This window comes from Siniperca chuatsi, linkage group LG12 (assembly GCF_020085105.1).
Source record: "Siniperca chuatsi isolate FFG_IHB_CAS linkage group LG12, ASM2008510v1, whole genome shotgun sequence".
Taxonomy (NCBI): Eukaryota; Metazoa; Chordata; class Actinopteri; order Centrarchiformes; family Sinipercidae; genus Siniperca; species Siniperca chuatsi.
Genome location: NC_058053.1, coordinates 17,648,086 through 17,661,411, shown reverse-complemented (window position 1 = coordinate 17,661,411; position 13,326 = coordinate 17,648,086). Strand labels below are relative to the sequence as shown.

The window sequence follows — 13,326 nt, the reverse complement described above, 5'->3', positions numbered from 1 at the left end:
TACTGCACAAAGCATACTTTTATTACTTTTATTTGGTTTTGAGATATGTGCACACACACACACACACACACACACACACAAAAGTTGTGAGGACCGCCCAAAAATGTCCTCACTCTTTAGGTAAAAAGCGTGTTTCAGTCCTCACTACAAGTACACACACACACACACACACACACACACACACACACACACACACACACACACACACACACACACACACACACACACAAAGACTGGCATTGACACAATTGTGCTTTATTGCTGTACAGGTACAGTACTTATAAAACATTGGGAAGATAATAATTATGAAATATCACATACGATCTTTTCTCTTTCCACAAACACATATGTATGCAGGTTAAAATATACTGTATGTCATGTACAAAAGAAAAACTACAATAAAAAAACAACACTATGAAAGGCAGTGAGATACCCTTGTTTAGGTGCTAAAATATTGTGTCTCTCAGGACAACTATACATGGACTGGGGACAATAAAACAGCCATTCTGCACTGGCTATAGCACCAGAGAGCTGATCTCAGAGCAAAGGATTTTTAGATTCCTGACTAACAACGATGACTGGCAGTTATCTCGCTGCCAGAGTTTGGTAATGCTTAACGACAGACTGAGCTAGGTCATCGGAGATTGTATATGATGGAGCTGATATGTGCGCAGGTCGGTCCAGTTAAAGGTGGATGTAAATGGATGACGAGTGTTTAGATGACAGACAGGGGACAGTGCAGTGATTCACAGTGCAGTGGGAAGCAGTTCTTTGACATTAGACAGCCATTTTTGTCTTTTCAGCATGAGCATGTTATAGGGGGCCAGGCCCAACATGTGGTCATGCAAGGTAAAAAGCACTGATATGCTTTAAAAGACAATAAAAAACAAATAATCTTCCTCATTTCATGATTTCAGTAAACATGGTAATACACAAAACCATAATGCACATGACTAATTGATCATAATGAAGGACCAATACAGAGGCTATAAATTGTCTTTCATTGGCATTGGCAAGTTGACTAGCCTGATCTTGGTTCTTGGCTTGACCTTTCTATTTTGTTTGATCACAGTTAGATTTAAATCCTTGTGTGAATAAGCTGAATCATACTAGGATGAAAATGTCTGACATAGTTCTGCAATGCACTCATGCAACCACAATCACAGCACACGAGGTGTGAATCATGGAGCAAATCAATCACTTATCAGAAATGCTGCATCGTTATTAACTTGCTTTAAACTAAATTAACTGCATACATAACTTCTAAAGACAATAATCACATTAAGCAGTCAGGTACACTTTTTAGATACAGGTGCATGTTCCAGTAATAAGATACACAAGGTGTCAGGCAGTGAAAGAAAATGTTGCATTTATACATTCAGCCAGTCAGTCAAAAATGCAGCTCAGCTGATTTGCCATCTCTGTTGTGAATATCAGTGATCTCCACTAATTCCTCTTGAATATTTGTGCACCTGCACCGACAGCAGCTGAGATCGATCCTGTGATGGTGGTGCTAATTTGTAAGGCTGAATCACTCAGACACATCGTGGTTGATCAGTGGGAATGAGAAATCAGTTAGAGCTATTGATACTTTGTGGCTCTAACAATTCAGGACGACCTTCAACAGCTTGTTGAGACACACCCAGCCCATTACAGAAGTCAACACAACACCACATAAATATTGTGCAATAAAACATCCATATACAATGAAAACATTTGCGTTGCATCATAGGAACAGAACAACAGAGTCAAGAGGGACAAAAACAAATAATATTAAATATTGTATAAAGAATTTCATAGCCATAAACAATCATTCTGAAAAAAAGATATTCACATTTTAAAATAAACCTCTTCTCTTTACCTCAGTCATTGCATCTAACCCAAGACATTCTTAAATCTCAGTTTCACCATCATAGACAGTATTATCTCATCTCTTCCTCTTCTTTCATTTCAATCTCTGTGCTTATCTGCTATAGTAAAAGCTAGAACATACAACACTGGTCACTATTTACAGAGCGTTTACCATGGAGACACCCGTAGAGCCGGTTTGATCCATTAGGAACGTGGGGGGAGGGTCAAAGACCAAATGGGGGAAAAGGGTCTGTGTGTGTGTTAGGGTCAAGTGGGGAAAGGAGATGAAGGGAGGACACGGAAGGGAATGGGCGTCTGTGCGGACACACCCACGGTGGAGGAATCTGTACAATAATCGAGTTCATCTGTGCGTGAGTTCCTGAGCTCTGCACAGTCTCCTGAACAACACTGAACTCATGAAACTGTTCAGGTGTTGATGAGACACAATGAGAGTTAAGTCGCTACTTTTCAAGTATAGACTGTTGCTTTCCCCCCCTCTTTTCGACATGTTCTTTTGATCTATTTAAAAACGGTCCATTGAATCACCACTGAACCGCGGTAACAGCTATGGTTTGGTCATTTATGTCAGTCTATACATATCAGTATATGGGGACTACTGTATACATGTGTTTTTATAACTCTACTTGTTAATTTAGACGTATCTAAGTTATGTCACTTTGGCACAGAGTTTCATGTTCACAACATGAACTATATACCTGTCAGCTAAAGCTATATTATTTTAGCTTTACCTTTATACCTTAAACCAAAGCAGGGTTTTGTTGAATCCCATTTTCCTAGTAAAGGTTAGTGCAGTAGTTTGCATTTTGGCCAGAGGTTTGTGTTCCTCAAAGGCTGGTGGTAACAATGGGGAAGAGAAGTGCACCTTGGGATATTATACTGAGGTTACCCTGACCCCTGGTTTCTCGTTGCCAGGGCTACAGTAGCACTTAGAGCCCAAACGTGAGAGCTGCGTACCTGAAAATTTCCCATGTCTAAGCCAGCACACTGATGCTAAAAACTGTGTCCGAAGGCGTTGGCTGACTTGTAAACTTCAGAGAGGACTGAGACTCGGGGATGCACATGCAAGCACTCATGGAAACATCACAGGACAGCACATCAAGTATAATCAGCACCATGTTTTGGGGTGGAGCTCCTTTGAGTGCAGCAGAACAACACGATAGGCAGACAGACAGACTAAAAGGGCCATTTATTATCTACTATGAAAACACTGCTAGTCTGCTCTTTAATTCAGCCTCATCTTACATTTTGTCTCAGAGGAACTGAAAATAAATAATAATGTGATCATTATTTTTCTGTCTTGTTAAAGACAAAAAAGCAGCTCCCCATGAACCTCCACTGTGTCTGCTTTCCACTAATTTTTCATAGATAAAACTAGTCCGCGTCACAGAGTGCTGAGCTTCTATCATATAGGTTTGTGAATCCTCCACAGTCGAGGTCAAAGGTGCAGAGGCAGGACCTTCAGCCCAGGGACGAGGCTCACGCTTTGGGGCTTGGAGCTTTAACCTAGCACCTGGGCATTGAGGTTACTTGGTCCGCATACAAAAAAAAAAAAGAGCATGTGTGGGTGTGGCTGAATAGAGAGAGAGGGAGGAACTTCATAGCTGATACATATGACTGTATCACACAACCTCTTTCATGGAGAGGCCTTCCTGTTGGTCCAGAGCAGCGTGGGGGGCAGGTGTGGGGACTGAGGTGGACGGTGCTTCCAGTCACCCTGCCCCTCACACTGCACTCGCCGCCATCGCAGAAGCTCCCCAAGGGTGGCATTCTCATCCCTGTTGGACAGACGTAACCGCTGGAACACCTGGAGCAGAGATAGAGGAAGAGAGGAGAGGCGAGGAAAGAATAGAACATGTTTACATTCAGATCAGAGCTGTAATGACCAAGCTGTGATTGGAGGTGGTAGGAAGAGAGGAGTGTGAATGACAAGCAGTGGTTTTATGAAAAGAAAAGAAAAAAAATTCACCCTTAACTCATTGTCATTGCAAAAGCATCCTAAAAATGGACAAAAGAGATTCTAAATATCATCTTCCAATCATGTCTACATTAGAGATTACCACATACAGGGCAAAAAAAAAAAAATCTTGAAAGAGGCAGTGATCACTGGGCTGGGTTTCTCCTCTTAAAGTAGGACAGTTTTTCTCATGAATCACTCTAATAAACAACACAGAGATTAATCCAGGGCTGGCAATGAGCCACCTCATGAGACAGTTGATACAGAAGGAAGCAGTGATGGGGAGTCCCTTCTCTGACTGACCGCCTTAACAGCAACTAATTTCCATACTGTTTCTCTGGACCCTTTATACATCACCTCAAAGAAGATTGGGTGAATTACAATAGGGACCCTTGTGCAGAGAACACCTCAAGTGGCCCTTGTTCTTTCTCACAGGCACAAGTCAAATACACAAAAGTGCACACATGCACACGCACATCATTCTGAATAGAGCACATCATCAGTCAATACCCAGGTATATCAATCACACAGGAATTCCAATCTCCCTCTGTCAGTAATATGAGCAACAGGACTGAGCCCTGATGATCCAGACCAGATTAGGAACTGGAGATTATAATGGTGGGCTGTTAAAGGGCAACAAACTGTTCTCTCATGCTCAGAAAGGAGATTTAAAGGATAAGGCTGGCATCACTATACTGTATATTTTTCTTACTGTCAACAAATCCCATGAAAACACCAAAAGCAAAAATGTGTTATTCTGTGTCACAGTGCTTTCTTACTCTCCTACCTTGTCATAGCACTCAGCCCCAAGCCCAATGGTTCTGGTACTGAAGATGTAAATCTTGAACAACAACACATGGGCACTCTGATTTTCAATAAATGTTACTCAAACAGGAGTAAATAGTGCATTTGTTGGGGACTAGTTTCCACTGCGCATTTATATACATTTGGTGCTCTAGTGATAATTTACGGCACCAGGATGGTGTATGTTTTTGGAGCTCTATGGCACAGAGGAATAAGCTGTATCAGGCTTTGGCTATGCAGACAAGACTTGTTAGTAGGATCAATATTGTTGGTTTTGGTCTTTTCATGGGATTTATTGACAATAAGAAAAATCTAACCTTATCTTTTTACATTCTCATAATAACAGATTAAAACTTGATTTGATGCTGTAATCGCAGTTTCCTTCATAATTAGTTTCCTGCAACAGTTGTTGACTCTAACCACTCATCCGTTTTTTATTCTCTGCTGGAGTTGGAGCTGTGAGCTAAATCAAGTCAGCCATGCTTATAATGCCACATTTTCTCTGCATATTGCCAAACATACAGTACATTTAGTGATGCATTCCATGCCACATAGCCACAGCGCACACACACACACACACACACACACACACACACACACACACACACACAACAATAATAAATGCACATTGCACACATTACAATGACATACATACATAGCCAGGATCACATGCACATTTCTGGAGAACCGCACACCTGTGAGTATGTACATGCACACAAACACACATACAGATTGATTGCCTGCACAAGCACAATACTCAGTGACCTAATCCATAATTTACTCCTCCCTGCCAGGCTATTCTCTCCACTGGCGCCAGCCAGGAACACCAGCTACCAGAACAGTAGACAAGTAGGAACACCATGTCCTTCTGCAATGCATGACTGTACATGGACACACACACACACACACACACACACACACACACATATATATTTATTGTATCTGATGACTGACTGTCTGCCTTCACATACACATAAACTCAAAGCAATGAGCATCAGATAGAGTTTTGACAATCCAGTAATTCTGTCAGAACATTTTAAGAGATTATTACATAAATCATTCAATACTCATCTTCAAAGTGTCAGCACAACATCAAGATAAGATGGCATTTAGAAATTCCATTTACCTCATGCTTAAAACTCTCTTATGTCAAGTATGTGGACACTTGAACATCGCACTTATCTGTGACTGTTGAACATCTCATGCCTTTGGAATCAAAGCCATGGGCAATAATATGCTGCTAGAACAACTTCCACTCTGTCTGCAGGATTTTGGAACTTGGCTTTGCTCTCATTCAGCCACAAGAGCTTTAGTCAGGCCTGCCAAATTCGTCCACACCAAATTCGGAAAATCATTTCTTTATGGACCTCACTATGTGCATGGAAAAACAGGACAGGGGAGCAAACTACTTTTAACCATGTAGTGTACTATATTTAATATAATTTACGGGGTCTGTGTTTACAATAAAAAATGTGACTTGTTGTAAGTGATGACTTACATCAAGTCATCAGTCATCGCAGTTTGGGTTGAGTTGGTAGAATTAGGCTGTGTTCCCCTCATTCATTGAATGGGACCACTTCGTTGACAGTGTGGGGATGCCAGTGCAGAGGTCTCTGGCAAAAACAACGGAAGGTCGTCCGACAAAAATGTTGAACCTGGCTCAACTTTTTACAGAACGCAATGCGACGCCATTCAGCAATGTGCTGCATTGGCCAGTCAAATACATGCAAGGGCACATTCCTGGTAGATTATTTGCAGTGTTTTGTTGTCTGATAAGCACTCAAACTCATGAATCTGTTACTAAAACTGAATCTGGATTTAATTTTTCACTGGTACCTGAAACAACATCCCCTTGCATTTTTTAAATGCAGGGCTGTTTTCTGTTATAATCCCTAAAAAGATCTCATCTACCAAAACTGATACGTGTGATATCAAATAATACAAAATTGCTGTACCAATTTCATAAAGTAGCCAAAATAAAACATTTTCTGATTGAGGACAGTCAGACTCCCTTCCTACCTTGAAACACCCTCCTACCTCTGAAATTTTAACCTCGCCCTTGCTCACAAGGGCATGCGGGAGGGAGTCAATATCCAAACCAACATGTTAATGGATGGTAATGTTATGGTAATAACATGATAATGTAGGATGACTAGTCTCACAGACTGGATGTCCCGAGGCCACAGAGTGTGACAATAACCTCTGATCTTCTCCTCATAAAACACACACATTCTACTGCCAAACACCTATACACGCTACTGTGTGCACACCCACACATGTACACACAGACTGCTGTGTGTACATCACATACACACCCAATATATTGGTGCCTCTAATAAACTAGTTGCTACAACTTCCATCATTTGCACAACACTAACAGAAGAAAAAAATCAGTACCCATTGTAGATATATTTTTCTAAGCTAAAACAGAGAGGTCACTAAATAGTGTGTATTTCTAGAACCATTTTACCCAGACTGGTTGATGGGAGGAGAGAGTGCAATGGGTGGAAAAAGAGAGAGACTGAATAGAGGAAGAGATGGTGGTCATTGATGACCTATGTGTGAGCTCTTTCCTGGACATTACTGGATAGGTTTGATGACTGGGGATTTAAGAAAAACTAGCATAACTCCTTCACTCACACATATGCTTTAACCCTGGCAAACAGAGGATTCATGCAAAGAAACCAAGGCTCTCTGTCAGTCTGTCTTATCTATAAAGGGTTGTGATTCTGAATAGCAAACATGTGGCACAGTCCTTCTCCCACTTTAGACTTTGTTTGAAGGGAAAAACAAAGAATATTAATGTCTGTACCATCCAATCATTTAGCTGGCAAAACAGACAGTCCGTCTATTCTTTATATGATTAGTCTAGATTGCTGTTGACTACTAACTACAGGAACCAAAACAAGCCAGTCCATTCATTCCTAACTGAGTTATCCATCCCCCTCTTCTTCCTTCATCCTTTCCTTTTCATTTATCCCATTAGATCTACTAATCCTACATAAACACAGTCTGGAATGCAGCTAATTGAAAGGCATTCTGGGACACAGTGTTGTTCCCATCTCTTGAATGAACTCATGGTAATGAACCAGAGTAGTGAAGTAAGGAACCAAGATACCAACCAAGTGTTTCTCCTTCCATGTTTCAATGGTAACACTGGATAGCCACACCTTCACTGACCAGTTCTTGCACAGAGATAATATCAGACACATGCGGATGAAGATCTGGAGTTACTTCTAAGGTTATACAACTCTTAGTTAGATGTAACACCAGTGACAACAAAGAATCTGGAAAAAGATTTTTAGAAAGGTTTAAAAAGGGGGGGTCGTGTGATGGATTCAGCAACATAAAATCCCAGCAGATGAATAAGCAACAATAAAAACTGCAGCTCTTCTTTGTTGAACAGACTTACTCGAAGTTCCGTTAGCAGTAAAAATCCATGTGTATCGGTGTTGTTATGCATGCTCATTTGCATGTGCATTAGCATATGCTAATTCAAGGACAGCATCAAAGGAAACAAGAATGCCTACTGTCCACTACAAGATTTACTTAAACTGATCACCTCACATCTGTAGGAATGCACAATATTGACATTTTTACCAATATCCAATCAACTGTATTTTCCATGGTAATTTTGACCAAAAGCAATTTCAACTCAAATGTAGAAAATGTTGGCATTTGACATTCAAAACTAATTTCTTGCATTTTCTTTCTACAGCACATGCAACCTTGAAACCGCTCCTGTAATATGCTGACTGTCATGCTGCTGCCTCAAGTGAAAAAATATTTTATAAAAAATAAATCAAATGTGAGAAATCTGCTCCCTTTAATCCTACCAGAAGTTTATAGAAATCCACGCACAAGGAGGTATTAACCTTATCTATTCAAATTATTATTATTGTCACCGTTATAGTAGATTAGGGTTAAAATACATGAAAGCACACTTAAGCATTGCCTTCAATGCTGAGAAGGCAAGATTATAGTGTGATCAGATAGGTATACAGATGCAGAGAGTTTAGCTGAACCCAAGAGCTGCAGTTTCTTTTCAGAGACGAGGGGGGAAAAGGAGGGTGATAGCAACAACTTCACAGATTCTAGGATCAGACTTTTCACTTAGCTAATCTGATCCCAGACCAGTGTTTAAAGGACAAAGATCACAGTATACAAGGGGAGCAGGTAAAGTTAAATGATGTAGCAGTGGTTTTCAAGATATTTCCTAAGAGGATTTGAATCTTTGGATCAAAACTACCAGAAATTTTGATCAAAACAGTATTGTAATTTTTCTGCCACAAATACTGGTTATTATAGGAATCCATTGTAACTGCAGTGGATTCAAGATGACCATAGCCTCTGTTCTCCATGAAAGAGCAGACTAAAAATTCTTTAAAGCCACCTTTCAAGTCTACAGGAGGTTAGTCATGCATAGTCAAAAAATAGACTTTGGGTGGTAATACTTAAAACTTAGAAAACAAACCTTTTTTACAAAATAAGGATCATTACTGTCATGATCCCACACTGGGTCAATGAAAAACACTGCTATTAAGGGTGGAGAGCAGCGAGGAATGACATACACTCACCACATCCCTACATGTGAACAGGGCTTCCAGTGAGCCCCCCTGCCCCCCCTCGCTGTTTTAGAGGGCGGCCCCCGCACCGAACGGAGAAAAGTTGAGATGACCCCTCTGGAAGATAAAGGAGGGAGTGAGAGTAACAGCCGTGTTCATTAGAATCAAAGGGAGAGAGAAAGAGAGTCATTTGGGTACAAGAGAACAGCCCAATAGTTCACATATTCTGAGAAAACCTTAGAAAACTAGACTATTATATTAGCAGCAGTAATGTGCTTCAGACTTATTTAAAGGCTATAAGAAGGCAGCCTTAAACAGGATGTGCAGGCACACAGTATTTTATCCCACACACACACACAAGCTTCAAAAAGATGCATAAGGTGAGTTCACCCTTAACATTTAGTCAACCTGAGGATTGTGAAGTGGGTACACAGTGTACCTTAACATCTCTAGTGGCAGTGTTTTATGAATGCTATGTCCTTAGCTTCTCTGAAAGTGGGACACTACGTGCTTTGCTCTTTCATGTGCTTCATGCACCACTGATAGTGACACTCAATCACTGCCGGATGCAGTCTGTAATGAATTGGAAACAGTTTCCATGTGGTGAAACTTTCCTATGAGACCAGGACGAAACAGCTGCATCCTGGAGTACACGATGCAGTGACATAGGATATTGAGGAGAGCATTTACAGCGTGGATGCTGTAGGCTACAATGGCAACGTCTGTAGATCAATTATTATGCCGATGTCTTAAATAAATATAATTTCCTGTCAGAGATTATGGGTTCACTGCTCAGCCTGTAGACATGATATTGGTAACAGCAGGGAGAGAGAAAATGTCTGCATGTGCGCGTTTGAGTATGTGTGTGTGTTACAATGAATGTACCCAGATTCTGGCTGCGTTGTGTTCCGGCCGTGTTTAATGTAACTTTCTCTGTGATCATTCATTTCAAATGTCGATGTCATAGCACAGTTGCTGTCAGTAACTTGTACTTTTGTTTATTTTGTCTGACAATCTCATGACTATAAACTAACAATTTTATCTGCAGCTCAGCACCTTGGTAACGAATGCCGGTCAACATAGTATTTATGAGCTGCGATCAAATTTCATACTCATTCTGTTGTCTGGCAACAGATACAGAAAAATGCATCTGAATGGAGATTGAACTCTCACTAACAAACACAATGTGTATGTGTGAAGACAAAGTCAGAAACAAATGAAATGCATCATTAAAAATACATTTAAAGTGAATTGCCAATAAATGCAGACATTTATAAACATTCACAAGTAAATTTCACACTTCAGAGATGAGAGCTGTTTCAGCAAAAATACATCCAGCGTGTAAAGATAGCGGAGCTGGGAAAAGAGCTACGTGTGAGATGCTCCGGTCTCCGGCAACCTTGACGGAGCCAGAACGTGACGCAGTCGGATCCTGTCTACATTAGCCATTTAGGGGTTGTGAGTGTATCATTTGTAACCAGATCTTGTCTTTTCTGTCCAAGTGAATACTTGTCAGGTGGTAACAATTAAACTCCAATGGGTTGAAATGATTTAAAGTGGAAATTATAAAAAGCTATTTTCAGTACTAAGCTAATTCTTCAGCATGGGTATATGACTTAGTGGCCAGACAAAAAGGATGAAGAGTATTCGCAGAATGTTGTTGTTATAATATTGTCGTAGAAAAGGTTTCAGTCGTAGTCATCCGGACACTGTTTTCAGAATCAAGACGTTTTGGCTCCCATCCAGAAGTCAAAACGTCTTGATTCTGAAAACAGTGTCCAGATGACTATGACTGAAACCTTTTCTACGATGGAACACTCCTGGACAAATGAGGGACTACACTATCTTATGTTATAATATTGTGTTAAATCTTTCTATTAATGACAGGGCAAGGGTGGATCTTTTTCAGTTTAATGACAGATCAAAAGATAATCTGATGCTGGTCTTTGTTGATTAAAGAAAAATCCTATTGAGTGTCTTTATTACCTGAGATGAAGGTGCAGCATAGGATCATCATGAGGGCTGTCCCTGTGGAGGTCTTGTATGTTGCATTGTTAATGTGAGTGTGATCAAGCTGGTCAGCCCCTGTATCTTTATATCTTAAAATTATTTAGGCTTTCGAAAAAACATGTGTTTATCAGTTTGTGGTGTGTCTCAGTTTTCAAAAGGTTCTTTCACTCAACATGGTTTCCACTTGGTCATCAGAGTTTTATCAATTGCATTTTTAAGAGGCTTTGTGTGTACGTACGTGTGTGCAACCGTGCAGGGCATTAAATTCAATCCTGTAACCATACACCTGTCTAAAGAGCCAGAGAAAGCTTGCATGTCATGAGTGATACATGTTGTTCAAAGGAGGCCACTTTCCTGTCCACTCAAAATGTCAACAAACCCAAAACAAAATACAGGCCTGATATACTGTAGTAAGCGTAAGGATGTGTGCGCATGCCAGTCACAGGTTTTGAACAAGCTGACACCTGCCATCGGTATAAAGCATCTGATAATTATACAGTACATTCAATTGAAGTGATAACTGCAATAATAATCCACTCACATAATGTACAGTATATTTATGTGTGCAGCTGTCACTGTGTTTGTGGTTTTAGGTGCCTGTCTTTCTGTGTTTACCTGAGTATGATGGCTGTCCATGTGTCTGTGCAGAGAGGTGGAGCTGGAGGAGTTTGACTTGCTGTGACTCTCATCCTCCAGCGACCCTGACCATAAAATTTCAAAAGCACATTACAAAGTACATCTGACTGGAAGTCCTCCCACACACAGACAGGTACAGACTGAAGGACACCTCACCCTTCAAACACAAGCAATTGGCAGAGGGGTTGAAAAAGCTTTTCTCATGCAGAAAGACACTGTGGTTGTCAATCTCTATGAGCATTTAAGAAATAGTGTAATCACTCTCTGGCTGCAGCTGAAAAATTAGCGCTCTCTTTTATTATATCTGTTGTCTCCTTTCCTTATTTGTCAGATTACCTAATTATGTAATTTCCCTCTCATTCTTTGTAAGCCCTCCTCCCCTTCTTCAGTGCCTGTGTGGTGCTTTTATTTCAGGGATCACCAATAAGAATTTAAGTGATTATGTGACTTTGTTGTGACATGGGCAAAAGGGTAAAATGAGAGTTAACAGCTTAGTCTACCCTGCCAGATTACTTTCTTCACTCCACAGGTTGAGTCAGTGGTGTTAGCCTTTTTGTAAGACTTTTGGGGCATTTATTACAACAGTAGTCTTTTCTTCTCTACGCTCTGCTCATCCAGATACACACCTACACAGCAAGATGACACTCACCTCTCTTGACTTTCAAAATGTATTCAACCTGGACTTGATATTCTCTTCGCAACTGTATATGTGTGCATTCTTGGATTTCCTATTCTATATTTGTAATGATTTTTAAAGTTTTAAAATAATGTGATCTGAATTATCATTGTAAATGTATAATACTCAGGCTGTTACCGTTGGAGATCTGGTTGCCATTCTCTACAGGGGCAGAGCTTGGGGTGTGAGGAGAGTGGTTGTTGGCGTTCTTGTCCTGTAGCTGCAGAGATGGTGAGGTTGGGGCAGAGCCACAATCTTCCCTTCCTGGCAGATTGATATTGAATCCTAAGAAGAATATAGCCAAAGGAAAACACATTGCCTGTCAGTGTATGTCATATACAGTAGACATTAGATACAGTAAATATTTAGATTCCATCACACGTAATATCATCAGGATTTGTGGGGTACAGCAAACTCTAAAACAGTGCACGGAGTCTGTTGTTTTAACTGGTAATATTGCAAAATATTCTAATTCTGCTAATATTTTACTTAGTCTCAACCCTCCTTGCACATCTATCCTAGCCTTTTAAAAAGATAAAAAAAAAAAAAAATTAAAAAAATTCATCTGCTCTGTCTGGTAGGAAGGTGACTCCACATGACCTGCCTCTGCTGCTGCTCCTCTAGGCTCCACGCTCACACACTGAATGAGGAAGTGACTGTGGGTACATATGTGTATGGGAGTAGGAATGGGAATTCGTCAGCTGCCGTCTCACACTGAGAGTGCCTCTTGGTCCCCCAGTGGGCACAAGATGCCTAAATATAAACTTAGCAAACTCTACTATAGGTCCCATGGGTAAGGTATGTGTTTC

General features: G+C 40.5%; 1 protein-coding gene across 1 annotated transcript in view; it reads right to left on the bottom strand.

The window, feature by feature from the left end:
- Positions 1-234: 234 nt before the first annotated feature.
- The window catches only part of myo16 (myosin XVI), a 92,959-nt gene continuing 79,867 nt past the window's right edge, over positions 235-13,326 (bottom strand). Inside the window, 3 exon segments of the mRNA XM_044216300.1 lie at positions 235-3,676; positions 11,821-11,906; positions 12,656-12,802. Coding sequence (XP_044072235.1) covers positions 3,506-3,676; positions 11,821-11,906; positions 12,656-12,802 — 404 coding nt within the window. The 3' untranslated portion in view covers positions 235-3,505.